The sequence below is a fragment of the Sorex fumeus genome, unplaced genomic scaffold, assembly GCF_029834395.1.
Source record: "Sorex fumeus unplaced genomic scaffold, SorFum_2.1 ptg000051l, whole genome shotgun sequence".
Taxonomy (NCBI): domain Eukaryota; kingdom Metazoa; phylum Chordata; class Mammalia; order Eulipotyphla; family Soricidae; genus Sorex; species Sorex fumeus.
This window is the reverse complement of record NW_026606108.1, coordinates 33,773,426-33,792,503: the sequence shown is the minus strand read 5'-3', so window position 1 is coordinate 33,792,503 and position 19,078 is coordinate 33,773,426. Positions and strand designations below refer to the sequence as shown.

General features: G+C 42.9%; 1 protein-coding gene across 1 annotated transcript; it reads left to right on the top strand.

Moving 5' to 3' along the window:
• Positions 1 to 489: 489 nt before the first annotated feature.
• On the top strand, positions 490 to 18,848 carry SKP1 (S-phase kinase associated protein 1). Its single transcript, XM_056124463.1, has 6 exons — positions 490 to 636; positions 5,529 to 5,625; positions 9,943 to 10,016; positions 15,488 to 15,631; positions 15,897 to 16,037; positions 18,435 to 18,848. Exons 2-6 carry the CDS (start codon positions 5,529 to 5,531, stop codon positions 18,468 to 18,470), a joined length of 492 nt encoding a protein of 163 aa, XP_055980438.1. The 5' UTR covers positions 490 to 636; the 3' UTR covers positions 18,471 to 18,848.
• The last annotated feature ends 230 nt before the right edge of the window (positions 18,849 to 19,078 follow it).

The window sequence follows — 19,078 nt, the reverse complement described above, 5'->3', positions numbered from 1 at the left end:
CCCTCAACACACTGAGGAGAAATGAGTGGCGGTGGAGAGTGAGCTGAGGTGGGCGAGGCTGAGCGTTGGGGCACGAAGCCCCGAGGGTCACGTCGGGGAGTGCGAGGCACCGCAGCCATACGTCCCACCCCGCTGCCGTTTGCGCTGCAACCGGGAGCCTCGGCCCCTCCCAAACACCGCCCTGCTCACCCCGCCCACACGCTCGTCGTTTCTAGGCTTTTCAGGACCAGGGGTCTTTCTCTTCCGCCTAGGACAGCCCCTGCCTGAAGGACCCTTGCGGGTCGCCGAACGCCCTCCCGGGCCCCCGTGTCGGGTTTGAAGCGCGCGAGCCCGTCTTCGAGGCCGCGAGACGGAGCGTCAGCTCCCCGCACGGCGCCGGTCACCTCCGCACCGCGCTCGGGCCGGTGGGCGCGCTGGGCCCGCCCGGCCTTCCGCGCCTCCCGTCAGGCGATCTCGGCGACCAGCCCCGGCGGCCCGGTGACGCCGCGGGGGGTCCTCAGCGCCCGCGCCCGCTGCTATAAAGGCCGCCGCCGCTGCGCGCCTCTGTAGTGGCCTTGTTCTCCGCCTTTCTCTCCCCTTTGCTGACGCGGCTCGGTTCTCGTCAACCTCCAGCCCACCGTCTCCTGACCGAACGTCGTGAGTATCCGCTGACCCACCCGGGAAGGGCGGCGCCGCCGCAGGGAGCGGGCTGGATGGCCGCCCCTTGCGGCCGGGGCCCGCCTGAGGCGGGCGGCACCTGGGCCTGGCTCGCCCGCAGGCCCGCTGGAACCCGTTGCCGTCCCATTCTCTGCACCCCCACCCCCTCGACTCGGCGGGGGCGTCTTCGGGCCGCGCGGCCCCGCGACGCCCCGTGGGCGCCCGAGCGGGAGGCGGGAGCGTCCCTCGTCGGAGTTGACTCTTCCCTGCCTGCAAGGCCTCGGCAGGGGGTGGGGGTGGGGGGGCTTAAAGGAGGTTTTGTGACTGACGTGGGCGGGGAGCGCATTTGGGGGGTGTTTGGAGGGAGCTGGGCAGTGGGAGGCCCCGACGTCTCGGTCCTGCGCTCCCCCGACGCCCTCGGTGTCTAGTGTCTGACTCCGAGGCCCGAGCCCTGCGGAGAGCCGCCGCGCGCCCTCGCGTTGCCGGGCCCTGCGGGCACCACCGCGCTCCGCTCGGTGTCATCGGGGTGGGGGGGCGCCTCCTGGGAGTCCGCAAGGCCGGAGACTCCCCCGGCGAGGCTGGCCATCAGAAGGGCCTGCACGTTTCACCTGCTCCGGCTCCCCTTGCCTAATGGGAGCCGGCGTTGGCGTTTTATTTTTTGGGTCATGCATGTTTTTCCTTCAGGACGCAACAAAGGAATGGATCCGTGTCAGAGCTGTGCGAATTCCCCCTTTCCCCCTGCTCGCTTTCCAAAGAGGTGGCAGAATTTCAGGTCACTTAAAAAAACAAAAACAAAACGGGTTTTTTGGGGTTGTTTTTGTTTTTTGTTTTTTTTTTTGTAATGACGTAATCTCACCCACTGCCTGCCGGCCATGGAGGAGGGTTAATACCAAAGTATAGGATAACGAATGGACTTGAAAACGGGAAATCGCACTTTCATCCATTATGTGAAAATTTTGCACTAGTTGTCTGACACTTTAAGAAATACTCCTTAGTGTATCATACTTTATTCTTTTTCTTTTTCTTTTTTAAGAATTAAGTCTAGGATTACGAGGTGCATTGAATTACAGATTAACCGATTGCCTTCCTGCCTTTTAATTAGATTTCAGCTCCCTTAAGGGTAACCTAATCCATCAGTTTGACTATGACTAAGCAGGTCTTGCTGTTTTTCAAGAGTTCTTTGAAAGAAATATGAAATAGGGGGTTTGCTGCTAAGTGATTAACCACACTGCCAGACTAGTAGACTGTTACGTTCTTTCCAGTACTATGGGATATAAGCAAAAACAGAGTATTTTGCGATTACAAATTGGAATCATGTTAAGATGCTTTTTTCAGAGATAACTTTTGTTGTTGCCTTGTCACAGAGGAGGGTACTTCTCCAGCTTCATTATTGATAGGCATTAAGCCTGGTGCAGAAGTTGTCATATTTGTGAACTGAAGAGTGAAGTAGAATTCTCTCCATCTGAGTGAGAGCAGTTGATTTCAGTGTCTGGCTTTTAAAGTAGTCTGTTTCCGATCTGTTTGTTTTGGAGAGAAGTGGGGGTGGGGGGTCCACACCCAAGCATGCTCAGAATCACTCAGCTCCTGGCAGTGCTGGGAACCTTGCAGTGCCAGGAATCCTGCCCAAGAAGCTTGCACTCAGTCCTTGGAGCCATTTTTTTCTGATTCTGTCTATCTTGGCTTCTTGGCTTCCATAACAGTATGGACAATATTGACAATTGCTTTGAGAAATTTTTAACTGAATAAACATTTTTAATCAACTTAATGGATTTTAAGGCTTTGAACCTAAAGTGGGTGCAGTGAATGTTTTAAATATTGAAATCCACGCTTTCAAATAGCCACATTACCGAATTATAAGTATATCAGAAGCTTGGGCCTTCAAAGCTGTATTATTTGAAACAAAGAGGTCTTGAATTCTCATATTTAAATAATTGGTGTGGTGGCTTGAAGATAGTAAGAAATTATGAGCTTAGAAATTTTTTTTCTTTTTTTTTTTTTCTTTTTGGGTCACACCCAGCGATGCACAGGCGTTACTCCGTTACTCCTGGCTCTTCACTTAGGAATTACTCTTGGCAGTGCTCAGGGGACTATATGGGATGCTGGGAATCGAACCCAGGTCTGTCGCGTGCAAGGCAAACGCCTTAACTGCTGTGCTATCACTCCACCCCCAGAGCTTAGAAATTTTAGTTAAAAATAATATATACTAGAATTTGTCCTTTAAAAGTTTGTTAGTTAACTCATTAATTGCCAAGTGTCTTTTTTCCTGGTGTCTCACAGTTCATAAGGTTATACATTTGGGGGGGCAACAAGTTATTACTATAGGAATTTTTAGTAGATTTCAAACCTGGACAGTTCATAATAGAAAATAAAATCACTGAATTTAGGTTATTTATTTGGCTTAGGTAATTACATCGATCTCTTAAATACTTTTTTAATTCCCTAGTATTATATGGTTTTTGCATTAACCCAGACAGATAAATTTTGATTCAGTTCTTTGAATCTGAACCTATTTTTCACTTGTAGGTCTCACTCTGGAACAGTGATTATCTTATGCGATAGTTTTGTTCCACCTGCTCTCACATTTGGAGGCAGTTATGCGGCATTTAACTAGTTAAATGGAGTAGTCACGATTGAGTAAAAGCAGAAAGGCAGGTAGAAAATAAGTCTTAATAGATAATACTTTCAGGTAAACATATAGCTTAAATTTAGACCATTATTGAGTGAACTTAGTAGAGTAAACCTAGCTCTAGAATCACAAAAAATACGAAACACAATTTTTTTGTTTAAGGGGCCACACCTGGTTCTGCTCAGGGCTTACTCCTGGCTCTGCTTAAGGATCACTCCTGGTGGTAATGGGTGGGGGCATGGCATATGTGAAGGGTCAGCCTCGTGAAAGATCAACCCTCTGATGTGACTATTAATTTCAAAGAGTAAAACTTGACATTTAAAATATTCACCCACTAAGAGTATATTTTAATCCCTGTACTATCTCTGCCCCACATATACTTTGAGTAAAGGCAGTAGGAATACTTTAATGAATGTGAGGGGTGGAGGTGGACAGGTAGGCAGTCACACATGGCTATACTCAGGGCTAATTATACTGGTTGTGTTCAGAGGAGCACATGGGGTGCCAGGGTTTGAACCAGGGTCAGCTGCATGCAAGGCAAGCACCCTATCCACTATACTATTGCTTTGACCATGTCTATTTCTTCCCAGTCCTGATAGAAAAGTTCAGATGAGAAATCATTTAATAACAAAACTTTGGCAGAGCAGCAAAATATTTTATATTTAAAACTATAGTACATTACTGGCAAAAAACCTTACAGATAGGGGTTCAGAGAGAACTCAGTGGACAGGTGTGTACACTTTACATGTTGAAGGACCAGGTTGAATCCCCAGAACTTCGAGGAACACCCCTGAGCATTGCTGAATATGGCCAAAAAATCCTTTTTAAAAAACACCAAATACCTTTTATATCTTTCATTTGAAAAAGGAATTGAAAGTTAAAATATAGTCATATAAAATCACCAAAAAAAAATAGAATGCTGGAAATCTTATAATTAAAATTTAAAAATTATATTTTAGGGGCTCGGAGAGCCCGGCAAGCTACCGAGAGTACTCGATATGCCAGACACAGTAACAACAAAGTCTCCAATGGAGACGTTACTGGGCCCGCTCGAGCAAATCGACGATCAACGGGAGGGCCTTTACCTATTTTAGGGGCTGGAGTGATAGCACAGCGGGTAAGGCGTTTGCCTTGCAAGCAGCCAACATGGCTGACCCGAGTTCGATTCCTCCGCCCCTCTCCCGCCCATCTCGGAGAGCCTGGCAAGCTACCGAGAGTATCTCGCCCGCATGGCAGAGCCTGGCAAGCTCCCCGTGACGTATTCGATATGCCAAACACAGTAACAATGAGTCTCACGATGGAGACGTTACTGGGCCCGTTAGAGCAAATCGATGAACAACGGGAGGACAGTGACAGTGACCATCATAGCTGGAAATCTTATAATTAAAATTAAAAAATTATATTTTAGGGGCTGGAGTGATAGCACAGCAGGTAGGGTGTTTGCCTTGCATGTGGCCCGACCCGGGTTCAATTTCCAGCATCACTTATGGTCCCCCAAGCACGGCCAGGAGTAATTCCTGAGTTCATGAACCAGGAATAACCCCTTTGCATTGCGAGCTGTGACCCAAAAAGCAAAAAAAAAAAAAAAAAAAAAAAAAAATTTGTATTTTGGGCTACATCCATCCAAAATGCCTAGAAATTTCTCCTGTGATTCTGAGGCTCTGGGAATGGACAACACAAAATGTGATGGGAATTAAACCTGGGCCACTCACATACTTTTTATGCTCTCAGCCCATTGAGTTATTTTTCCAATCTTCCTTTGAAAAAAAATTTTTTAGAAACATTAGAATTTTTTTACAGGGTTGTATACTGAAATTCAGTTTGTTCAGTTTGTGCTTGTTTTTTTGGGCCACTCCATGCTGTGGAGGCTTTGTGGTGCTAGGATAGAATACAGTATAGAACTGCGGGTCCTACAAGTAAAGCATGTGCTAATCCTATTGAGGGAGCTCTTCATCTCCTCCTTATAATTTTATAGTTAAGATTGGAGGGCTTCTGGGAACTGGAGTGATAGTACAGTGGGTAGGGCGTTTGCCTTGCACACGGCCGACCCGGCTTCAATCCCTGGCATCTCATATGGTCCCCCAAGCACCACTAGGAGCAATTCCAGAAGTAGCCCCTGAGCATGGCTGGGTGTGACCTAAAAAGTAAAAAAAAAAAAAAAAAAAAAAACCCCAAAAAATAAAATTTTTAAAAAATTAGAGGGCTTCTAGCACATAGTGTAATTCTTTTTTTCTTAAAATTCCAAATGAAATATCTTTTTTTTTAGATGCCTTCTATTAAGTTGCAGAGTTCCGATGGAGAGATATTTGAAGTTGATGTGGAAATTGCCAAACAGTCTGTAACTATCAAAACCATGTTGGAAGGTAAGTTTATTAGAAAATTGGTGTCGGGGAAAAGAGGGAAGAAAATTGATAGTTTAGGGAATGGTGGACATCACAATTGTACTGCATCATAAAGTGCTCCGTGACATGGAGTGACATAACAAAGTTCACATTTAAGATGCTAGTTGTGTTGTGATTGATAAAGGTCAACCTTTCTGTATTGTTCAGATTATTTTATTATTTTTTTTTTTTTAGTAAATAGTAAAACTAAACGTTCAGAAGATTCCCAACTTTCCAACTCAGTTGATCCATTTCTTTTTTAGTAACTTTGGATTTACAGTTTCTCCTAGCAGTGCTTGAGGCTTACTCCTGGTTCTGTGCTCAGGGATCACTTATGGCAGAATTTGGGGGAATCATATGTGATGCTGGGGATCAATTTTGGTTGACTCCTGAGTAAGACATGTGCCATACTCACTGTACTATATCTCTGTCTCCAAGTTGCAATTTTTTTTTTAATAGAATCACCTTGATTTACAGAGTTATTCCTGATTGGGTTCCTAGTACACAATATTACAAAACTAATCCCTTCACTTTTTTTTTTGTTTTGGGGACCCACCTGGGGGTGCTCCATGGTTACTATTGGCTCTGCACGCAAGAATCACTCCTGGTAGGCTTAAGAGACACTCTGGGGTGCCAGGGATCGAACCTGAGTTGGCTGTGTGCATAGCCAGTGCCCTACCCGCTGTGCTTTTTTATCTCTCTTGGTGGTACCCAGAGAATCATGTGTTGCTGGGGATTCACAATTTCTAATGATAAATAGGAAAGTCTTTTGAAAAGGGGTATCTTGCTGTATGATAGCTAGAGTATCTTTGTTTTAGTAGAAGGGAGCAAGCTGGATAGATTGTAAAATTTAAATAGATACCTTCTCTTTGTTAAGTTAAGTGCTATGTATCAACCCTGGTCTGCATATATAGCAATGTAGTTTACAAGTCACATTCTCAGCCCCAATGTTTTCTTTCTAATCTCCAATGTCGACTTTTGTTGAAGGGTCATCTCTGATGTACACAGAATCTACTCCTGGCTTGGTGCAAGGGGTTGCTCCCAAGGGTACCTGTGGGACCATTTGGTGCTGGGGACCAAACCTGGGCTTCCATATGCAAAGCATACACTCCAGCCCTGACCTCATGTCTTTGGTTTTGATGTTTGGGCAACATGCAGTGGTGGTTGGGGAGCCATGTGGTATCAAGGGACCCATGTCTTATGTATATAAAGCATATGCTCCAGCCTATTAAACTGTCTTCCTTGCCTTTTTTTTTCTTTAAACCAAATTGTTCTTATGTTTATTTTGTTACTCCCAAAACGGCTGCAAAATAAACTGCAGCACAATTATAAAAGGCAGTAAAACTAGACATGAAACAATAAAGCGTTCATCAATTTACATTGATTTTTTTTTTTTATTTTTAGTATTGCCAGTGGAATGGTGGACAATAATATGTCGAGGCACAAGTCAGTTTTCAGAGTTGTGGGGAGTTGGCGAGTGGGGGTGGACAACTTAGTTGTGATATGACTGTTCTCAGCACTCACATACCAGAGATTTTTACATAGGGAAGATCTGTAGTTTTATAGATATCAAAGAGTTAAGTGCCAAACACTAACAATAGGCTGTTGAGACGAGGTATGTGAGAAATGATCTTTGTCCTTGAAGAGTTTATAAACTAGGAAGGAGGACAGAGACCAAACAAGGCAAACTGTCATATAGTATAATTTGAGAATTACAAAATTGTGTGCCAAGTGGTGCTGTGGACATGTTGTAACTGATGTGGAGATAGCTTGTAGAAAGACTACAGTGTGCAGTATAAGTGATGTTTCAAATGTGTTTTTGAATATTCTGAGATAATGTCGATAGGGTATGGTAGAGAAAAAGTTGAGGATTTTAGTTGCAGTTTATGATATTGGGATAATTGCAGTTGGTAGAGCAAACAAGTTTGAGAGGAATGAAAGAAATAAGTTTTAACATATTCCATGTGTTTGAATCCTTTAATGGTCCTAGTAGGCATTTGAATATGTGGGTAATAGACCCTGAGTTGTAGAGTGCTTAGATAGACTTACGTGAATTGCAGAAGAATAGATCTAGGAATGAGTTTAGCAGGAACCATATTTGGATGAGGGTTATGAGTATAGATTCAGAAGTGAAGAATGGAGTGGGATTTTGGAGGTCACTGAAAGAGACTGGAAGATGTTTTGAGGTACCCAGAGTGATTAACAGATGTGTGTTCTGCAAACTGACCTTTTAGGCTTTCATAGTTTAGAGGACAACAGACATTAAAATATAGTAAAGACTGAAGTGGAGTTAGAGTATCTGCTCTGTTTCCTAATATGGTGACATATATTTGCTGATAAATTTATAGTTTATTTTTGTAATTGATACTAATCTTGTGGCATTTATCCTGTATCTTGAAATCTCCACGTATAGATCATGTCTGTTAAATTGTAAATCCAGTTGGTACATCCCATATTCACTGCCATTAAGTGCCTTTTGAATGAGTAACTGTAATATGGTCACTAATAATGTGTGAAAGCGATGCACATAGCCCTCCCTAAAGGTGAGTAAGGCTTTATCTAGAAGATGTAGAAACTGATAGACTTACCGGCTTGTTTGCTTACTTTGACAATGAATAGTTCTTTATTTCATCTTAATTGGTGCCTGTGCTGCTTCAGAAATATTTGCCAATATTAGAACATAGAGCTCCTTGAAGGTTTTCTATTCCAGCTTTGATCTCTGAAGCAGGTGGACTGATAACACAGCAAGAAGTTAAACAATTATTTTCCTCTGTAGCCTCTGGGCATCAAAGGTGTTTGAGTTTATCTTAAGAACCAGTGGTTTATATAGAATTCTAGTTTTAAAGACTGGGATCTTACTGAAATTGGCGGTATACTGCTTTGTTTTACATCTGTAGTATCGCTGGGTATAATTCTGGGGGCATAGAAAAGACAAAACCTAATCTAGGACCATCAAGTGAAAATCTGGACAGAAAAACTTGTGGATTGATTTGTTCAGAACCAGGGGTGTGGCATTAGGACACAGGTGTCTTTCAGAAGTCTTAAACTATCAAGTCTTAATTTACTGCACAATCATTGCAGTTTTCATGACAATTTTATTTCTAAAGTGAGGGTACAGAGATGTGGCTCAGCCGATAAAGCACTTGCCTTATATGCATGAAGCCTGGGATTGACCTGTGACACCATGAAGGAAAATCTCGGGTGCAACTATTTGTGAAGGTGGGGTGTGTGTGTGTGTGTGTGTGTTCCTTACAAATAGGATAAGATTATTACATTTGCTGTTATTTGGTTAAATGTGGTAACTTGGAAGGATAAGTATACATCCTGTCTGAAAAGCAAAAGAAAAATTGTGCATTCTTAGTTTAAATGGTAGAGAAGTAATCCTTTATAACCAAAAGACTCATACTGTTACTGATCCAAACCTTTTCTCAAATAACATTTGGATCAAAACTGGTCTTCCGTAATATTTTTCCCCTCCCCCTAATATCTTTCCCAAGGTTTTTGCGGAATATATTTTTTCCTCTCCTCTTTGATTAAAGTATTTTATATAATTCAGGAAAAACTGAATTAGTTTAATCTAAAGTGAGATATGGCTGTTTAATAGTTTACTCTAGGTTGCAGTGAAATATGCAATGATGGGAAAAGGGAAGGTGAGTGAATCAGTATAGCTAAAGGTGATGCGTTCTTTTTTGGGATAGGGAGCCCCAAACTCATTGGTACTCAGGGCTTACTACTATCATAGTTAAAAAACTATGTGCTCAGGAATCACTCCAGCTGGGGCTTGGGGGGGGGGGACACTATATATGGAGCTGGGGTCAAACTTGGGTCCAGCACATGCAAGGCAAGCACCTTCCCCATTATACCATCATTCTTGCCCCAAACTGTAGGTTTTTTATCTGTATTTTTTAATCTATATTTTTAGACTTGCATATTTGAACTGTGCTTTGGCTCTACGCTTGGTTTTCTGGTAGCCAAGAAAACTTAATACTAACTACAGTTCTCCGTTCTTTGCTGACTCTGATACACAGGGGTTACTCCTGGCTCATGCACTCTCCTGGCAGTGCTCAGAGGACCATATGGAATGATGGGAATCGAACTCGGGTCGGCTTCGTGCAAGGCAAACGCCCTACCTGCTGTGCTATTGCTCCAACCCCTCTCTGCTGACTCTTAAATGTTCTTACGAGTACTTTTTATAGTCTTTTAGTCCTTTCTTGGAAGTTACTTGTTTGGAGCATAAATTGCTGGCTATAAATGTTTTGAAGTTAGGAAATAATGGCAGTTCTCTTTTGGTTGTCTTAGATTTAGGAATGGATGATGAAGGAGATGATGACCCAGTTCCTCTCCCAAATGTTAACGCAGCAATATTAAAAAAGGTAAGCTTGCTAACAGTATACTTGAATTTGTGCTTTGCCTTTTTTTAATTTACTAAAATTCCTATATTGGTTATATATAGGTTTCTTTATTTAACATAGTATTATTATGACTAAGTATTTTTAGTTTATTTACCCAGCCCTTTGTGAGAATTAAAGTTGTAGAATATTTTGTTACTATTATTTTTAAAAAAAAACAACAACATATGCTTATTAAATGTAAAAAAAAAAATTGTTTTTAGTATGACCATAAAAATGGGTATGCCTTAAGTGAGAGTGAGGACAGGATATGTGCTTTTCTGGATATTAATTTATTTAGGCCATACTTCGCTGTACTCAGAACTTATTCCTGGCTCTGTGCTCTGGGCTCACTTCTGTCGGGACTTGGGGAACCATATGTGGTGTCGGATCAAACCCAGGTTTGCAGTGTGCAAGGTAAAACCTGCTGTACTATCTCTCCAGCCCTTTCATTGTTGCTCTTTTTCTGTTCTTGTTTTGGGACCACACTTGGCGATGCCCAAAGCTTTCTTCTGACTCTGCACTCAGGAATCACTCCTGTCAGTGCTCCGGGGGCCATATGGAATGCCAGGGATCGAACCCAGGTCACCGAGTAAGGCAAATCCCCTGCCTGCTGTTCATTCTGGCCCTTTATTTGTATTTTTATGTGGTGCCAGGGATTGAACCGGGGCCTTATGCATGTAAGGCTATAGTGCTTTACTGCTGAGCTCTATCCCTGGTCTGGCCTTTGTAGTGTCTCCCCAATCTCCCCCTTTTATCACTTGGGTACTTTACCTTGTACCTAAGCATAAAACTACTCCACATTGAATAGAATTATAAGGTTCATGGGCATATGATGCCTTAATAAAGCTAGTTATTTGAGTGCTTATCTGAAAAATTACCAGCCAGTTTCCACTTGTGGGTGGGGGGGATGCTTGCTAGAGATAATGGTTGAATCCAGTTGTTTTCCGAATAGATCATAAACAGTTTCATTTGGATGGTTTCTTTTGACCCTGACAGACATGCAGCGACTCTAGTTAGTATTTATTTTTAACATTTTGTTTTGTTTCTGGGCCACACCCAGAGGTAATCAGGGCACTCCTGATTGTGCTCAGAGATCACTCCTGGAGGATACCAGGGGCCATATGGGGTTCCAGGGATTGAACCTTGGTTGGCCATATGCAAAGCAAACACCCTACCCACTGTACTATCTGGCCCCAATTTTTTCTTTTTTTCCCCCCCCCCTTCCTCATACCAAGATTGGCTATTACCAATTTATTTCATTGGATAGAAGGTTAATATGTTTTGTTTATTCGGGGCCTTACCTGGCAGTGCTTGGGGGTGACTCACAGTTGGTTGCTCAGTGGTCATTCCTGGCGGTGCCAGGAATTTTGAACCCTGGCCTCCTGCCCTTTGAGCTGTCTTTCTAAACAGAATTTATTTATTTATTTTTTCTTTTTGGGTCACACCTGGCGGTGCTCAGGGGACCATATGGGATGCTGGGAATTGAACCCGGGTTGGCCGCGTGTAAGGCAAACGCTCTCCCTGTTGTGCTGTCTCTCCAGCCCCCCAGAATTTATGCTTTAAACCTGAACATTTTTAATATGTTAATGACCCTTTTCTTACAGGCATTTAGTTTTTTATTGATTTTTAGTCACACTTGACTGTGCTCAGGGCTTACTCCAATATTACTCCTGACAGAGCTCAGGGGACCATATGGAGTGCTAGGAATTGTATCCTTGGGTTCTGCATCCAAGACAAGTGCCTTAACAGGAGTACTATCTCTCCCAGACCCCTTAAGACCATACCTAGTGGTGCTTAGGAGCTGCTCCTGGCATGGTGCTGTTCTGGTGTTTGAACCTAGCCCTTCTGCATGCAAAGTTTGCACTCTTGCACTCTAATCAGTGAGCTCTCTTTTTCTGGCCCTCTAAGAGGCTTTTAAGAAAAAGAAAAATTATGAGTGCTGGAGAGATCATACAGAGTTTATTCCTCTTGGATTGCATCTTGCCAGTGTGAGTTTGAACCACATATGGTCCTCTAAGTATTACCAGGGGTTACACCTGAGCACACTTGGGAGTGGTCTAAAAACAAAAAAGAATTGTGAAAAATGCATAACTGAATTTGCCATTTTAATGTTTTTCAGCATATAATTCACTGACAATGAAGTACATCAACATGGTCATACAGTTAACCACCGCTAATATCTGAAATTTTTTCACCAATTCAAACAAACTTGGTACCCATTAAACAATAACTTCCCATTACTGTTTCACAATGTTACTGTTTTCTGTATGATTTGACTACCCTGTTTACCTCATTTGTTCTTAAATGATTGGCCTGTTTTAATTAGCATAATGATGTCATGGTTCATCCATGTTGTGGTTTTGTTTTTTACTTGAAATATTTTTTTTGGGGGGGTCACCTGGCGATGTACAGGGGTTACTCCTGGCTCTATACTCAGGAATTACCCCTGGCGGTGCTCAGGGGACCATAAGGGATGCTGGGAATTGAACCTGGGTCAGCCGCGTGTAAGGCAAACGCCCTACCTGCTGTGATACTGCTCCAGCCCCTTTACATGAAATATTTTTTTAAAAATTTTGGTTTGGGGACCATACCCAGCACAGTACTCGGGGATCACTCCTGGCAGGGCTCAGTGGATCATATGTAGTGCTGGGATTTAACCTGGGTCAGTTGCGTGCAAGACAGGCAAGCACCCTACCTGCTGTATTATCTCTTCCCCAGACCCATGTAGTTGTTTTTGTTTTTTGAAGGGGTGTATTGAGCCACACCTGCTGTGCTCAGGGCTTACTTCTGGCTCTGCTCAGGCAGCACTCCTGGAGGGTGTCAGTGAACTACTGCTGAGGTGCCAGGGTTCAAACCTTTATCAATCACTTGCAAGGCAGGCACCTTGTTCTACCATTTCTCTCACCCTAAAAGTTCTTTTTATTTATTTTCTTGGTTGGTGAAGAGAGTGTTGTGCCACACCTAGTGTTGTTCATGGCTTACTGCTAGCTTTGCTTTCAGGGATCACTGCTAGCAGTTTTTTCCTTTTTTGGGGCAGGACACACTTTGCAGTGCTCAGTGACTATCCCTGTCTTTGTGTTCAGGAATAACCCCTCGAATCCTCAGTGGATCATATTATGGTACTCAGGATTTGAGACAGGGTCAGTTGCATGTAAGGCAAGGATCTTACCACCTGTACTATATTTTTAGCCCCTAAGGTTGTTGCTAGTGGATGTCTTATGACAATTCAGTATTTTATGCTTTAAAAGCTTAAAGGGTTTTTTTGTGTGCAAAAAAAATTAAACACTAGGCCTCACGCATGCAAGACTTTACCACTTGCTACGACCCTGTCCTAAACATTAGATTTTATTTAGTTCGATGTAATTTCTGATTCTAGGTTATTGTACTAATAAAGTTTGTATCTTTTGGGCCCAGAAAGAATACAAAGGTTAAGGCACTTGCTTAGTATGCAGCTGTGGCTGCAACCCTGGTTTAATCCTGGTACTGCTTGTTGTTTCTTGAGCACAGAGCCAGGTAGAAACCTAAACACTGCCGGGTGTGGAACCCCCTGTATCCCCAATTCAGTTTTAGTACTAATGCACAATGCTTCTAAAAGGATATTTGCTTATGTTCAAGTGTCATTTTAAGTATCAGAACTATAGCAGTGAACGAAATACACAGACTCAGTTCTGATGCGTTTGTGTAAGGGAAATGAACAGTTATATCGCAAAGCTGTATATAATACATTGTATATAGTACAGCTGGTAAAGTGCTTGCCTTGCACACAGTTGACCGAGTTTGATCCCTGGCACCTCATATGGTCCCCCAAGGTTTACCAAGAGTAAACCTTGAGTACCAGTAGGTGTGACTCAAACATTCCCTCCTCCTCACCTCCCAGGAAAAAAAGAAGGCTGCAAGGAACCAAAGAAACAAAGAGCAGAGCAAAAACTACATATAAGAGACCCAGGTTCTATCTCTGGCACTGCAGTAATCCTCTGAGCACTACTGGGAGTAATCCTGAGCACCACTGGATGTGACCTGAAAACTGGAGGGGGGGGAAAAAAAGGCTTTGTAGTGTTAGGGAGATAGCATAGGGGGTAGGGCTTATACTTTGTATGCATGGAATCTGGTTTGATCCCTGGCACTACATGGTTTCCAAGAATTATTGGAATGGAAGCCCATTCCAATTATAACTCCAGAATTGTAACTCCGGAGGCCCCGGAATGCTACTGACTATAATAGTCCTGGTGGTCCCCTGACATAAGGGTCCCTTGCCTCACTACATACAGCCTTGGGCCCTAGCATTGTCTAAGCATCCTACTTGACTGAGAATCAGTCGGAGTGGCTGGGACCACCTGCGGATTTCTTGAAAGGCTAGGAAAATGGGGAAAGCAGTGGCATATAAGTGGGCTGGTAGATAGAAATTTAGCTATTTATTACTGTTTCCTTTTCCTTTGTTGCTTTCCATGACCCTGGGTCTCACGTTACAGTGTATGTTGAAGTCATCATGTGCTTTAGTTGAGTAAGGCCTGAGCACAGCTGGGTGTGACCCCAAACCCTAATAATGACTCTAATTATGTTTCTACTAAGGGAACTTTTGGGCCTTTATTTTTAATTTTCTTGTTATTGTTTTGGGGCCTCGGGCTTGGGGGGCTATATAGGGTGCTGGGGATCGAACCTGGCTTGGACACATTCAAGACAAGCACTTTACCCACTGTACTGTGTCTCTGGGACTGCTGTCACTTTTTTTTTTTTCACCTATTACGCAAGTGTAGTCTTACTTATTTTTTAAATTTTGTGGGTACACACAGCTGTGCTAACTCCAGACCTTGTGCTTAAGGATCACTCCTGGAGGTGCTCAGGAGGACTATTTGTGGTTCTGGGGATCAAACCAAGGTCTCCTGTGTGCAAGGCAAGTGCCTTGCCCACTGAAGCCTTCTCTTTTATTCTGAGATAATTTGTATCAGTTGCAGATATTTTACAGTCTTTGTCCTTTGTTTGGACTGGAGTGATAGTACAGCAGGTAGGGCATTTGCCTTGCACGCGGCCAACCCGGGTTCGATTCCTCCGCCTCTCTCGGAGAGTCTGGCAAGCTACCTGTGACATATTTGTTATGCCAAAACAGTAACAAGTCTCACAATTTGTTGTGAGACATTACTGGTGCCTGATCGAGCGAATCGATGAACAGCAGGAGGACAGTGCTACAGTGTCCTTTGTTTCTCTTGCACAAGAGCTTTATTAATGTGTGGAGTAATGTAATCTGTCTGCATCATTTTCTTTTTTCCAAGATTAGCCTCACTTGGGGTTTTGAAGATTTCTTAAAATTAATTGTTTTTTTAAGCTTGTCCACTAACTTTATTATTCAAGATAATATCTTGCTAGTTCTTAGCTCAGTTAAGGAATAAACCTGCCTCAAAGTACAATGAGTACCTTGTGACAAAATGCCAGAGAGGAATGAACTTTGTTGTTTGTAGGTTATTCAGTGGTGCACCCACCACAAGGATGACCCCCCTCCTCCTGAGGACGATGAGAACAAAGAAAAGCGAACAGATGATATCCCTGTTTGGGACCAAGAATTCCTGAAAGTGGACCAAGGAACACTTTTTGAACTTATCCTGGTAAGAATTTTTAAATTTTTTTCATTTTAATTTTTTTTTGACTATTTTGTGGGTGATGCCAGACAGTATTTTGGAGCTCCCTTTGGTGCTGTGAACAATAGTGTGCCGCGTGTAAGGCCTGTACTCAGCAACTTATTTTATCTCTAGCCCCAGCTTGCAGTTTTATGTTTTCATTGGACTGTAAATGGTCACTAGTTTTGGATTTGCTTTAAAATATATTTCAGTGAAAGCGACTATCCCTTTTTTAAAAAAAAATTTTTTTTAGGCTGCAAACTACTTAGACATCAAAGGTTTGCTTGATGTTACATGCAAGACTGTTGCCAATATGATTAAGGGGAAAACACCTGAGGAGATTCGTAAGACCTTCAACATCAAAAATGACTTTACTGAAGAAGAGGAAGCCCAGGTAAGTTCCACTTGTTTTGATAACCTGCTTTATTAGAAACATGCCAGGGAAAGAGGTTCCTGTCTTGACCTTACACGAGGGGTAAAAAGTACATTCTACGTCTTAAGAACATTCTTGGTTAAGAGATTGCTTTGACCCTGAGTTTAAAAAAACAATTAGATGATGCCACAATTTTGTTATTCTTAATTTAAGATTTTTGGACCACACCAGGCAGTGTTCCTGACTTTGCATTCAGGGGTCACTACTGGCAGTGCTTTGGATACCATATAAGATGCCAGGGATTGAACCCGAGTAGAATCCAGGCAAACACTCTGCCTGCTAGACTGTCTCTCTGGCATGTTTCCACATTTTTATAAGCATAAGAAAGATTCATGGGGCTGGAGCAGTAGCACAGCGGGTAGGGCCTTGCATGTGGCTTACCCCGGTTCGATGATTCCCAGCATCCCATATGGTCCCCTGAGCACCACCAGGAGTAATTCCTAAGTGCAGAGTCAGGAGTAACCCCTGTGCATTGCTGGGTGTGACCCAAAAAAAAAGCAAAAAAAAAAAAAAAGATTCATTCAAAGGTGCTCTTTGATATCTTTAGCAGTTAATAGTTTTATTACCTTGGTCTTATGTACTATAGACCATAAATGCTTTAGAAAAAAATAGGATATATGGATGGTTGTGTTCTAGAATTGTTTTTTGTTTAGGCACTGGTTTACAAAACAATGGTAGGGTTTCATTGCATAAAACATTGTAGCACCACCCATTCATCAGAGTAGACACTTTACTCTTCCATGGTGCCATTGTCCCCTTCCTCTACTCTCTCCTCCCAACCCCCAGCCTCAGTTCTCAGTTACTGTGGCCTTTTAACATCTTTATTGCTCTGTTTCTTTATATCCTACATAAGAGACAGATCATTCTGTTTCTATCCTTCTATGACTGATTTCACTTAGCATGATTGATACTCTCCAGATCCATCTATGTAGTAGCAAACTGCATGATTTCAGTCGTATGCTAGGATTATTTGTAGTAACTTAGTGAATGGAGAGGAAATGAAACTTAAAAAATGATCTTATTGGCAACTACAATCGGAGATTGAACTATTTGAATTTGCTCTCAGGTCTGGGGGCTGGAGTGATAGCACAGCAGGTAGGGCATTTGCCTTGCTAAGCGGCCAACATGGCCAACCCGAGTTCTATTTCTCCGCCCCTCTTGGAGAGCCCGGCAAGCTACCAAGAGTATCTCGCCCGCACAGCAAAGCCTGGCAAGCTACCCATGTCATATTCGATGTGCCAAACACAGTAACAGTTGTCACAATGGAGACGTTACTGGGCCTGCTCGAACAAATCGATGAACAATGGGAGGACAGTGACAGTGATCTTATTGGCAGCTACAATCGGAGATTGAACTTTGCTCTCAGTTCTGGGGGCTGGAGCGATAGCACAGCGGTACGGCATTTGCCTTGCACGCAGCGGGCCGACCCGAGTTTGATTCCTCTGTGCCCCTCTCAGAGAGCCCGGCAAGCTACCAAGAGTATCTCGCCTGCATGGCAATGCCAGGGAAGCTACCCATAACGTATTTGATACGCCAAACACAGTAACAACAAAGTCTCACAATGGAGATGTTACTGAGCCTGCTTGAGCAAATCGATGAATGGGAGGACAAGTGCTACAGTGCTACCGTGCTCAGTTCTGGGGAAAGTTGCCAGTTGCTTTTGTTTGCTCTTTTGATAATTTTAACGGCATGGGGAGGCAATGAAGGGTCACAAAAAAGGCACACTTAACCTATTATTTTTTTAACATTATTTTAAAAATTTATTGGTTTCTGGCAGTACTCAGGTTACTCCTGGCTCTGCAATCAGGAATTACTCCTGGTGGTATTCAGGGGACCATATGGGATGCTGGGAATTGAACCCAGGTCTACTGCATGCAAGGCAAGCACCTTACCCGCTGTACTCTGGCTCCTAATCTAGTTAGTTTTAAAAAATCACTGGGCCACACCAGGGTTGCTCTTGGTTTTGTGCTCAGGGATCACTTCTGGCAGGGCTCAAGATCTCTTATGTGGTGCTGGGAATTGAACGTGGGTCAGCCATGTGCCCTACTTGCTATACTATCACAGGGTCCCAATCTATTTTTTTCTTGTCTGGTTGGTTTTTGGGCTGCCACACCTGGCGGTGCTCAGGACTTACTCCTGGATGTACACTCAGGATCATTCCTGGTAGTGCTTGGGGGGGGACTACATGGGATTTTAACGTGGGTTGGTCACATTCAAGGCAAGTGCCTTATGTGTTGTTTTTATATTGGTTTTCTTTTTTTTTTAAACTCCTTTTGACCTACTTCAGACTGTTAGTGAATGATTAAATAGCAGTGTTAGGAAAGACTACCTTACAGTATTCCATTATATCTCTTCTAGGTACGCAAAGAGAACCAGTGGTGTGAAGAGAAGTGAAATGCTCTGCCTGACACTGTAACACTGTAAGGATTGTTCCAAATACTAGTTGCACTGCTCTGTTTATAATTGTTAATATTAGACAAACTGTAGACAAATGCAGCAGCAAATCAATTGTATTAGCGAATATTGTCCTCTTTGCATGTGTAGTTTGAGTACAGATTCCAGACCTAAAGCTTGAGTTTCTTATATGATCAAAGGTTTTTTTCCTTTTCTTTTTTTTTGCTCTGAATAAAACTGAACAGTGGATTCTCTCTAGAAAGTGACATTTTGGGCTTTCCCTCTTTGTAAAGCGATTTCTGCCTAGTTTATTGTCTAGTGGACTTCAGTGACCTATTAAAAGTTGGCGTTGTAAATAAAGACAACTTGCAAAAAGTTTTCTGAAATAGAATTAACAACGTATTATTTTTATTGATGAGTTGAGAACTGTAAAAAGCCTACTTGAGGTTAATGTACTGATTATTAGGAGGACTTCTTTCTTCCTGGAGTCAAGTATCCATAGGTATTGATTACCCTATATATAGTAGGTCTCCCTTAATTTGATTAGGACTTGTTTTTACCATTTTAAGCTCTTGGCTTTGAATAAGTTGGCGAGACGACTAAAGGTT